The sequence below is a fragment of the Chroicocephalus ridibundus genome, chromosome Z (assembly GCF_963924245.1).
Source record: "Chroicocephalus ridibundus chromosome Z, bChrRid1.1, whole genome shotgun sequence".
Classification (NCBI taxonomy): Eukaryota; Metazoa; Chordata; class Aves; order Charadriiformes; family Laridae; genus Chroicocephalus; species Chroicocephalus ridibundus.
The window spans coordinates 43,409,686-43,422,355 of record NC_086316.1 but is presented as its reverse complement, the minus strand read 5'-3'; the positions used below and the strand labels follow the sequence as shown (position 1 = coordinate 43,422,355).

At 46.6% G+C, this 12,670-nt stretch overlaps 1 protein-coding gene across 1 annotated transcript in view; it reads right to left on the bottom strand.

The window, feature by feature from the left end:
• Positions 1–8,207, bottom strand: part of FRMD3 (FERM domain containing 3) — a 141,539-nt gene extending 133,332 nt beyond the window's left edge. Inside the window, exon 1 of the mRNA XM_063320805.1 lies at positions 8,031–8,207. Within this exon, the coding sequence (XP_063176875.1) occupies positions 8,031–8,129 (99 nt within the window). The 5' untranslated portion in view covers positions 8,130–8,207. The remainder of the gene's footprint in view (positions 1–8,030) is intronic.
• Between the last annotated feature and the right edge of the window lie 4,463 nt (positions 8,208–12,670).

The following is a 12,670-nucleotide window of genomic DNA, read 5'->3' as shown; positions in this document are numbered from 1 at the left end:
AACGAAGGAACAGACAAGCAGCCTCAGCTGAAGGAAGAGCTATGAGGAGATATTTTCCACATGCAGCAGGGAAAGACACAGCAGAAGTCATCTGGTGACAGCTTGACTGTAACAGGAAAAGGAGAGAAAGATTGTCTGGATATTACGAACCTTGCCAACAGGTTGACGTTATCCGCACCGGGCAGTGGAGGGAGAGCGCAAGAAGAGGGCAAGAATAAGAACACGCAGAAAGCCGTTTTCAGGACGTTTGATTTAATGAGCCAAAATACTCAGAAGGACAGAGACCTGTGCTACAGAAAACAAGCACTTTACCAACGAAAGAATTACTCTCCAGTCCTCCCAACCCACCTGCTTTTTTTGAGGGAGAAGAGAAAAATCAGCTGCCATTTCTCCCATTCTTTAACCGAAGTGTTTAAATCTTGAGTTTTCAATATATTGCCAGTTTAAGGGCATCAGCAACAACCATACAGGCAAAATCCAGACTCCCCATTTCACCTTCCCATAGAAAAGGCACTAATCTCTTCTTTTGTTAAAGGTAATTTCAGGAGCACTGATATACATCATTAAATCATTCCTGACCTATACAGAAAAGTCGATCGAGGCAAATACAACCAAAAAGTGAAAAAAGAGTACTTCCTCACCAATGATCCATTTTGGCTCTAATCTTAGCCCAATTAAATCTGCCAAATAATTGCTTCTCAGCTGCCTCCTATATTAGATTTGTATCAATGCACTGAAGATGCCTAGACCAGGGGCCACATCTCCAGCGCAAGAAGACGAATCCTCATGGGGTGCCAGAAGCCCTTTCCAAACGGAAGGGTGTATGAAGTTCCTGCAAGCCGAAAGCACCCTGTATCTCACAGGAGCCACCGCCCACCTCATGGGATCAAACCGGCGATCTGCAGTTTGGAGATCTAAGCTGTGCTGCATTGTATTATCGATTCTCCAGTTGCCTTTTATTGTTACTACAGCTCCACCCCTACTGTTCAGCCAGTGTCCAAACATGCACGACAATAAAGAATGTAAAAAATTTTATTCAAAGCTGTAAGAAAAATGAAAGCTGGGTATAAGTGAAAAGATTATACTCATATTTTAAATCAGTAACTATCCTTTCAGCTTGTCCTCATTAACTAGCTAACTTTATCTAAGGATACCTGCATTTTTCATATTTTTTTTCTCTACACTGCAGCACCAGGCCTCACCAGTATATTGAAATACTTATCATCTACACTGTCGGTATTTACTCAAATACATGTTCATCTTCAACCCCGGATCAGGCAAGTCCTTAGGCACACATCTAAGTTCGCTTGCCTTTGTTTACTAACAATCGAAACATAAATTACGATGCCAATTGCAACACACAGGAAATACAGAGTTAAAATGAAAGGCAAGAGCATCGTCTTTACGGTAGAGAATTTACAGATTTTGTACATTAATCGGACAACATGCAAGTGTGGAAAAAACTAATTCAACATCATTAATAAGATTTGTCCAACACAAAAGCAGTTCAGCTGCAGTTTAGTAGATACTGGATAAAATCCTGCGTAAGCCAACTTTGTAAGCATTTGCACTTAAGAATAACAAGAAAGAACAACAGAATTTGTGAATTGGTAGCAACACATGAGTTTTACATATAGATATATGCCTTTCCCCTACCGCAGATATAGAAACCAATGTGAAGCAAACACTGAGCTTCACAAACACTTACCAAAACCTGTCAAGACAATTAATTTCTTAATTTGTAAATGAGAACACCCTAGTACACCTAGAACACCCTAGTAACTTTCTAGTAGCACTTTCTATTCCTTGTTTCCTTTTCAGCCCTGGAAGGAGCTAAGAGCACACCCATAAATGCTATGAAAAAGAAAACACGTTACTGCGAATTTAATCAAGCACATGAAATGCCAACAGAGGTAGCTTTAACCCATAGGCTTAGCTTAATTAGAGAGGCTTCTCATCTCTCGCCAAGAGTACCTGGTGTAACTGTACAATTCGAGGCTCAAGCACAAAGCTAGGAATACAAGCCCTTATATACGGTTTCTAAAATGTGTCAACAGAGCACGGCACAGAACCCACCCTAACTTGCCTCCCCTTCCTTATCTCATCTTACTATTTTGAACCGTTACAGCACCATCGCAGCAGCTCAAGGCGCTCGCTGGTTATGGTTCTGACATCGCTTACAGGATAAATATAAATTCACTAAATCTCCTGCCTGCTGCCTACATAATCCCTTAACCTTTCCCTTTCCACAGCTATGGTTCTCCGTTGCCTTCTCATCTCTGGCCTCTCTGCTCTTTCCATTTCTCATGCTGCCTTCCCTTTCCCCACTTATTTTTTCTCCAAATTGCCAATGTTCAGCATATCTTCACAGTGAGATTCACGGACACTGCTCTTTTACCTCACAGCCTGCTTCAGCATGTTGTTTTGTTTTTTACACTTTAGTGAGGGATGGGAATTTTAAAGAGAGCTCTTTGGTTAACAGATTTCTATTAAATTTAGCATCTGCCTGCAAGACACAGACCAAGCAGAAAATATTAAGCAACAAGGTAGGTTTCCAGTCATCAATGATGTGCTACAAAAACAACTAGACAGGACAGTGTATGTCACATTTAAAAGGAAAAAAAAAAAAGTCAAGCTAGCAAAGTATTAGCCAAACTACAGATAGTAGTACTCAAACTGCACAAAAACTGCTCCTGAATTAAGATTTAAAAGACACAAGGGCATCCTTCTTACACTATTTGACAATCAGCAGCAGAAAGAAATGAGACTTCTTGGATTTTGTCACCCTTATTTTTATTCATGCAAAAGAAGGTAAAAAGTCTAAGAACAGATCACGAGTAAACCAAAGCTTTGCTCTGCTTGTTTTCTTCCTGATTCCTAAGCCAGTTTTTAGAAATTATGTCTTCTCCTTACTCAAAAGCTGGACACACACTGAAATTCAAGTTTGTTCTTTTAAATGACAATCAAATAATCACTTAGATACACAAAAAAAAAAAATCAGTAGCGTAGCCAGGTGATATTTTGGGGGATACCTATACATATTTTTGTTTGGGAAAGCTCATACAAAGCAAAACCTGTGTCATTTTAAAGGCCCCGTTACTACACAATTGTACATATGGGCTGAGGAACAAGAAGATCCAGTCATACAATATTTTTACAGAAAAACAGACAGATAGCAAAGTTCACTACCACTGTCAATAAGCTCCAGCTGAGAGAAAAGCCTCATTCATGCCAACCTTACCCCCAGTTTTGCACAGCTGGACCTGAACAAGCTCAAAGAGCAAAGTAAAACTTTTATTAATTTGAAAATAAAGTAATACATTAAATGTAGCGGTTTTGAGAGTGAGCTTCTGATTTTGTATTAACCTCATATAGACAAATAATTCTAGAGTTATAATGGTTACTAACGCATATTTACTCATATTTTTTAAAAATTAAAGGAACAGTAGCGTGCTCAAGAGTCACTTCAGTTAAACAAGGTATACTGAAGCCCATGCCTAATTTAAAGCATGCCAGTGGCACCACTGAACCCAAGGTGTACTTACGTATTTAATAACAAAAACTCTATGACAACAAGACCTTGATGATTAACTCTGCTCACAACTGCAATAAGCACAAGTAATCTTACAGAACAAGCCAGGAAAAAAAAATCCTTATTATTTAAGATGTTTAGGCTATTGTTACTAAAAGGTTAATTAGATGCGTGAAGTTTTCACATGAAGCCTGCAGAAACAGGAGTAAAGTGCTCGTTATGTCAATGACTTAGAAAATAAGTATCTCATTAGCACCTCCAGAAAGGAGGTCTTCCTGCTGCTCCAGACGCATTTCCAATAGTTTTGAAGACCTACTTCCCCCACTGCCCTCTTTCAAGCCTTGATTTCGTGCTTTGTCGGGCAGCGTGCACAAGCAGGTCACCTCTCTGCCGCGCACGTGGGAGCGGACAGTGCCCACTGGCCCTTCAGGCTGTTTTTTGTAACCTCTCCGTTTTAGCTGTGCCATTACAACTTCACCCTACTGTTGGCTGCAAGACTGCCCGACATACGGGTCCCAGAGAGGCTCCACAAACAAAAAAAACATGGGAAAATAAATGTCATCACAAGAATTAGTTGCGCATCCCTTGGGCCCCAGCCCTGTCCTGTTGTCTGTCACCACTTCAGCCAATTTGCAGTCACGAAGTCTCTCAGATGAGGAGGACGACATGCTGAATCCCGACCTTTGAGCTGCAAACCTAGCCTTGAGCGACTTGGTGACCTACATGGCAGCTGCACGGCTCGATAACTAGTTGGCTGGAGTCTGCAAATGCATGATTCATCTCTGATTCTCCCCACACCACCCCATATGCTGTCACTAGTCTGTTTGCTATAAAATGTAATTTCCAAAAGCGGGCTCTATTAGCCTGTTGGCTTGCTGAAACACTGCCTTGAAAGAACTCTAACAGTAAAAATTTATTTTATTTTCCTACATAAACACTACAAAATTGACACAGGGAGGAAAAAAAAATTTACACATACGTATCTAAATACATCTGCTCCTGCTTACCTTTCCTAACACTACCTCCCAATGTTCTAGCTGAGTAACACACAATTCTGGTTGCAGATTTTGTAGCACCAAAGATCTACAGAGCACCCACAAAGATTTTAGCTAGCGGACATCTCTGCACTGAAGAGGTACTGGGGCCTGCCAATACTAGCCCATGTGGGCAAGCCAACTGCTAGAAAGATATACTTGAAAAAGTAGGATCTGGCAAAACTTAGCGCACCAAAATGCAGCAAATCATCAGCTACACATACAATACCTGCAGACTAGCTGCATATCTCCTCTCCTCTCCCCATGAAAATGCACAGCTAGAATTTCAGTCGTCACCGTTCTCCGCTGCATCCCTTGTCCTTAAGAGACTCTGTTGGCATTTCTCAGTGCTGTAGAATTAGGCTTTCTTATCCTCTTAATGACCAAAACACAGCTGTCCAACATGTTCCAGCTGGCACAACCCTGGCATCTCTGCTGTTAACCCAGCAGCACATCATCTGGGCTGTTCTGTCCCGCTGAATACGCATCTATATGCATATATACAACTAATTCACAACTTGGGGGTTTTTCCCATTCAAAAATAAAATTGTAGCATTGTGAAAGCTCCTTGCAAGTTTTGTCCACATTATGAAGTTCAAATACAGATCTGATCGAGAGGCTGAAGGCAAAAAGTTAAATGGGTTGGGATTTGTTAGTCTCATGTCTTAACAGCTATGCACATACAAGAGGATAAACAAATTATACAGCTAAATTATATCTCCTCTGCATATGCAGTGATAGGTAAAGGGTAGCTATCTATAGATAGGATTAAGCAGTTCGAAGCACGTGGCACAGAAAAGAGTGACAGGTTAAGTCAGAACCATGAAATGTCATCATTAATTGCGTGTTTCTGCTGAAGTGACCAAGAGCAAAGTAGTTCCTCACACTTGGATCTGCATTTACATGTTTAGAATTTCAGCACCTAATACCCTATGGAAAAAAAAAAAAACAGCACCTATTCCTACATTTTAAATATTTTTAGTCAAGTGTGCGGACTCAGGAAAACAAGTTCTAGATGAGTTTAAAAAAGAATCCATTTTTGAGGATTACCTGTAGAACTGTAATAGTTAAATTTTAATAGTTAAATTTTCAACTGTGGTGTAAACCACTTTTCCCCCGCATGCATTACAAGTGGAATGAGCCACAACAACGCGATACGATTCAACTGGTTCTGAGCTCATTACTGCACCTTGCACAATGTCACACCTAAAGTAATGACTGTTTTTTTCTACCCTGTGGGCATCAAAGGGCATACTCTTAGCACATGTAAATCTGTTGAGCACTATAAATCTACAGAGCTATAATGACACCATCTCAGGTTCTGACCTCAAATTCATCATTGTTTAAAGAGACTAATGTTGAAGGATGCCAAATAAGTTATGCAAAGCTTGCATTCAGCTCCAAGAAAAGAATCTGAAGGCCATTCTGCTGCTTATCTATTAAAGCTATGATCTCATAACCACGCTATTCATTAACAAGAACACTACAATGATATAGGTACAAGGCATTTCAGTAATTTCCTATTACGTCCAGGCTACATGCTGTTTGAGTGTAACTAGTACATAAATACAGACTGGGAGAGGAGTGGCTGGAGAGCAGCCCTGCAGAAAGGGATCTGGGGCTGCTGGTGGACATCAGGCTCAATGTGAGTCAGCAGGGTGACCTGGCAGCCAAGAGGGGCAACCGCATCCTGGGGAGCATCAAATACGGCATAACCAGGAGGTCAAAAGAGGGGATTGTCCCACTGTATTCAGCCTTGGTGCAGCCTCAAGTTGAATACTATGTGCAGTTCTGGGCCCCACAATTTAAGAAGGATGTGAAGGTATTTGAATGTGTCCAGAGGATGGCAATAAAGCTGGTGGAAGGGCTGGAAGGCATGTCCTGTGAGGAGTGGCTGTGGACTCTGGGTTTGTCTAGTTTGGAGAGAAGGAGGCTGAGGGGTGACCTCCTTGCTCTCTACAGCTTCCTGAGGGGGGGACATGGAGAGCGAGGTATCTTTTCTCCCCAGTATCCAGTGATAGGATGCATGGGAATGGTTCAAGGCTGCACCAGGGGAGGTTTAGACTAGACATCAGGAAGTATTTCTTTACTGAGACAGTGGTCAAACACTGGAATAGGCTTCCCAGAGAGTTGGTCGATGCCCCAAGCGTGCCATTGTCTTGAAAAGAGGCATTTGGACAATGACCTTCATAATATTCTTTAACTTTTGGTCAGCCCTGGATTGGTCAGGCAGTTGGATGAGATAACTGCTGTAGTTCTCTTCCAACTTGAACTATTCTATTCTATTCTATTCTATTCTATTCTATTCTATTCTATTCTATTCTAGTATTAAATGGCTCCTTTGGAACTAATAAAAAACAGAATTTGGTCCAAGCAAAAACACAGCTTGCACCTTACGGCACTTGATTTTTTTCAGCCACAGTTGTACGTACAAGACCACCGACTTGATTTAAAGCTGTGGATATTTCATACTGCCAGAGAGACAGAAAGACCAACTGTGAGTGACAAACAACTTCCTAAAAGACCACTCGCATCTTCGGACCTGGATGCCAAGATCATCTCAGTGATTCTATGAGTGCCACGGAAATTTCAAACAGAGTAATTTGATTTGTAATGCTTGCAGTTTAAGAATCTATAAGACTTCCATAATGCATCAGAGTTTGGGTCTTGTTAGGGGACCTAAAATAGCCCTGCTTGCACCCACTACAAACATTGCTGCTCCCACCAGAAATTCACGGATTCCTTACTCTTTACCTCCTTATCCCTATTACTTGATTACTTGAAGGAATGAAAAGGCTGCATGTAATTAGGAACGGGGACCACAGCAAAGTTGCAGTCTTTCCAACTGCACGACTACTATTGCTGAAAATCCTTCCGTTAAGTTATCTCTCGCCTTAAATTAGGAGGAAGGGGGAGCAGCGTTTTATTGCGAACTCTGCCCGCTAGCTCTGCTTCCCGGCACCGCACGCCGCGGGCCCGCCTCCCAAGCCAGGGCTTTCCCGGCCCCGCAGAGCCGGCCGGTCTCCTCCCGACGCCCCCTCCCCGGCACCAAGTGCCCACCGGGGCGCTCCCTTACCGCCCCGCGGGGACGGGGGAAGGCGCCGCCGGAGTCTCCCCCGTCGCCCGGTCGGGCCACCGCTCCCCGGGGGCGTCCGGCCGCAGCGAGGGATGCCGTGCCGGGGCTGCCGGAGCACGGCGCACCCCGCGGCTCCGGCGGCGGCCGGGCGGGCTCCGCGCCGCGCTGTGGCCGTGGCCGATGTGGCGCAGCGCCGGGAGGCGGCGGAGAAGCCGCGGCTGCCCGCGCCGCAGGTGCGCGGAGCCCCGCGCAGAGGAGCGGGGGGGGCGTGCGGGAACCCGCCGCCGCCGCCCCGGGCCCTGCCACCGGCTCCGCCGCCGCCCGAGCCCCGGAGCGGGGGTACCGCTGCCCGCCCCGCCGCCGCCGCCGCCCCTCTCCCCGCCGGCACCTGGATGTGGCAGGAGATCTCGGAGTCGTCCAGCAGCCGCACGGTGCATTTCATCTCCGGGCTCAGCGACCTGATGCTGGAGCTCCGGAACCGGATCATCCCCGCAGCCCGCCCGCCGCCGCCGCCGCCCCGCAGGCAGCCGCAGGGGGCCAGCCTGCAGCGGCGCCCGGCCGACCGCCGCACGGCACGGCACGGCGCGGCGCGGCACGGCGGCGGCGCCGCCCCTCAGCCCCGCGGCGCCCCGCTGCCGCCGCCGCCCCTCTCCCCGCCGGCACCTGGATGTGGCAGGAGATCTCGGAGTCGTCCAGCAGCCGCACGGTGCATTTCATCTCCGGGCTCAGCGACCTGATGCTGGAGCTCCGGAACCGGATCATCCCCGCAGCCCGCCCGCCGCCGCCGCCGCCCCGCAGGCAGCCGCAGGGGGCCAGCCTGCAGCGGCGCCCGGCCGACCGCCGCACGGCACGGCACGGCGCGGCGCGGCACGGCGGCGGCGCCGCCCCTCAGCCCCGCGGCGCCCCGCTGCCGCCGCCGCCCGCCATCCGCCCGCCCGCCCGCCCTCCGCGGCTGGGGCCGCCGCTGCGTCAGGCTGCGCCCCGCTCGCCGGCATCAGCATCCTCCTGCGCCCGCCCCCGGCACGGCGCGGCATGGCCGCCCCCACCTGCACCACCACCCCTCCCGCCGGCCCGCTCCCTGCGCCCTTCCGCTGCGCCGGGATGGGGAGGGGGCAAAGGCAGCCCCCCGAGGGAAATGGTCAGGGCGCCTTGTTTGCCTGCCCCGACGCAGGCGGGCTCTGGCTGCTGTTGGGTGCTCCCGAGCCGCTGGTACTCGCGTGGGAGTGCCCCCGCTGTCCCGCAAAGTGGGGCGGGGGGGAGATGGGGTGGACGGGACAGACACACGGACATCCCCTCGGTGCCGGCGGGAGGGAGGTCCCCAGGCTGCCTGCCCGCCCAAACGTGGGTCTCCGGGGTGTCCCAACACGGCCCGACGCAGGAGGGACACTCTGTGAAATAAATAAATAAATAAATAAATAAATGTGGGGGTTTATATCTATATATAGAAAAAATAAAAATTACCAAAGAAGATGAGCGCGCTCTAAGGAAACAGCAGAAAATATAACGCAACTTCATGTAAGAGTGCAAGTCTTGGAAACTTGTTTCCTCAGGGAAAAAGAGTGGTCCATTCCGGAGGAGCAGTCTCAACCCCTTTGTTGTGCACGTGGGAAAGAAAATACAGCAAATAGTATGGAAAATGTAGAAAATAGTGGCTTCACTGTTACTTTCTCCAGCCCAGAAGGCTATACACATTTGTGCAAAACCTTCCAGGAAGCAAGCAGTAAAGTTGGCCAGCCTTGAAACAGGGATCAGCACTGTGTTGAAAAAGGAGCACTTCCTTTGACGGTGTGAAATGAAAAACAGCCAGCGCAAAATGGGATGTGACCGAAAGTCTACATAGAGAAAAAAAAATACTGGCAGCCGTGCACAAGGTGTATTTCAATCATTTTGCCTAGTTGTCTTTGATCCCCTAAAAACACCCATATTTTGAAAATAGTTCTGTGTGAATGCAATGTTCTTTTGAAAATGCAATGGAAAAGCCTGTGCGCCGCTACTCCTGGAAACCCTTCCTTTGGCTTTCTGCTGGGCTGCTAACAGCAGGAAATACAGACAACCACAAACAAATGAGAAGTATATAATGCTCACTGCCGTCAGCTAATAAATATACAAAGCCCTTTAATGTGGAACATAAAAGAAAAACTATAAGTATATGCTTCTTGTAAATGATAAATGCTTCCAGTTGCATGGTGAATAGTGAAGCAAACCAGCAAGTACTTAAAACAGATTATTCACCTCAATAGCCAGTCAGCCCACAAAGTATGGAAGAAGGTCCTTATCAGCAGAGACACCAGTTGTAGACACCCACTCATTAATAGTAAAATAACAGGTTTTGTCCTGCAGCATGGGAGCTCAGTAGAGGCAGGATTTCAGCCCACGTGTGGATTGACTCAGGCGACACAGATTTTCCTGCCTACAGTAGAGAAAGAATCTTTTTTTTTCCTAAGCCGGATATCTTACTTTTGCCTTCAGTCTCTGCAGCATGCCTTTCTCCATCCGAGAGAGGAGCTGGAAGAGGGAGCTGAGCCAATGATGGAGCTTTAGGGAGCAGATCAATGTCTGCTCAGCTGCTGCCAGAGGGGTTTTTGCTTTACTTTCAGGACCACGTGGAGACAGATGAGCTTCCCAGGAGTTCTCAGGGTGATGACTGAAGCGTGAAATTCGCGTCTCCAAACTGTTACACAGCAAGCGTGAACCGTTGTGTACCAACAGCAGCGCACCTGCAGGAGCACAGCCCTCAGCAGAATTTTACTTGCCTGCTTTAAAGACAGGTCACTCATGTCTTTTTGACACTTTATTTGCTTCTGTGATACCCTGTACCACCTAGGCTGGAGGTGCCTGAGAGCTCTGTGAGACAAGTAACAGGTTTCTATGTTTCAGTTACCACAGAAATACAGTCATCACTAGCACAGAATACAGCGGACACCTAGCAGGAAGTCACAAAATAAATGAAATGATCAAAAGCAAATACTCCACCCCATAGGAAAAAAAAAGTAAACAGACAATGAAAGCAAACACTCTTCCCAGTTGGAACAGCAGGATGTAAATCCATCAGATGGGTTTTGCATGAGATATTAAGACTGCCATTCCTTCCTTATTCAAAAAGCATTATAGGCCTTTTTTTTCCCTACAAATAGGAGGCTCTTAAATGTCTCATACAATTATGAATTATACAGAAAAACCCACAAATGTATTTCAAAAGCCATTTCAAAAGCCTGACTAAGTGCACTCCTTTTTGACATATCTTGGAGGTCAAATAGTCCTTATGCAGCCAGCATTTGGAAAGATCACCTGAAAGGTTCAGGAACTAGCATTAAATAGTATGGCCAAATTAGAAAACACAAAGCAATGCATAAACTCAGTTCAGTTACCAGTAGATGCTGAACTGATGGAATATAAAAAAGTACACTGTTTGTACACCGTTTGTACACCTGTCTACTGTCTCAGTGGAAGGTTATTGGGTACTGCTATTGCTGCCGACACCGAGTAATGGTGTGGAAATGTCTGTCCAAGCACTGACCTGGCTTCATACTGCAGAGCTTGGGAGATCTGATGGGGCGATCTCAATACCAGGTAATTATGGCTGCAAGAACAAATGCTGGTGGGCAGGCACATGCTTGAAATGTGTTTGAGGTTCACCAGTCTCAGGACTGTCACCACTCAATGCAACAGCCACGTTCTCAGTCTTTGTTCATCTCACTGGTCAATGAATGGATTTGCTTTGGGCTAAGTACATCTGGATGGTGTAAGGGACAGCAGCCTATACTTCCTATTCACCTAGGAATTGCTGACAGATATGAAGTTACATTCAGGGATAGCAGGAAGCGCTAATGAGCTTGAATAGTACTTTGATTTCTGGACAATTCTGCATGGGGCAAAATTAGAGAATATAGTAGTCATAGAATCATAGAATCATAGAATCACAGAATGGTTTGGGTTGGAAGGGACCTTAAAGATCACCTAGTTCCAAACCCCTGCTGTGGGCAGGGACACCTCCCACTAGACCAGGCTGCTCAAAGCCCCATCCAGCCTGGCCTTGAACACTTCCAGGGATGGGGCATACACAGCTTCCCTGGGCAACCTGTTACAGTGTCTCACCACCCTCACAGTAAAGAATTTCTTCCTAATATCTAATCTAAATCTCCCCTCTTTCAGTTTGAAATGATTACCCCTCATTCTATCACTATACTCCCTGATAAAGAATCCCTCCCCATCTCTCCTATAGGCCCCCTTCAGGTACTGGAAGGCTGCTATAAGGCCTCGCCCGAGCCTTCTCTTCTCCAAGCTGAACAACCCCAATTCTCTCAGCCTGTCCTCATAGGAAGGTGCTCCAGCCCTTTGATTATCTTCGTGGTGCTCTGCTGGACCCGTTCCAACAGGTCCATGTCCTTCTTTTCCCTTCAGTGACTGGTCATCACAGCAATTTTAGTACTTTAAGTTAATGTTTACAATTTAAACAAGCATATACACACTCATACTTATATATATTTTTCCAAATACTCAAAGGTTAATCCATAAATGCAACTGCCACAGCTGTAAACACGCTGGCCTTGGGCCAGACCTTGGTCTCCAGCACAGGTAGAGCAGATACACAATTCACTGTCCCCACAGGGGTGCCCTGCATGACCCACTAACCTACTGCCAGGCCCACAACTACCCACTACCTTGGGCTTGGTCCCCTTGCGAGGTTGTCGCTCTCAGCCAGGCCATGCAGCACATATAGCCATTCGCTATGGGTGGGACTCTGAGACCACGCTGCCACAGGCAAGCAACAGCAACCTCATTAAAATGAATGAAGTCTAGGACAGTTTAGGTTTCAATCCGTTCCCTTCCACAATAGGATTATGATCTCCAACTCTAAAATACTTCAGCTGAAGACAGATGATCTGGACATCAGGCTTCTCCGGAACATATCCTAAGGAGCGGAGGGTGGGGGTTGAGCTAGCAAAGAACCAGTACTTCAGGGAGAAGTCTACTACAGTCAGGGAAGTGTGATTTTTTGCTTTCAAAGTCACAAGGTTCACAGGAAAG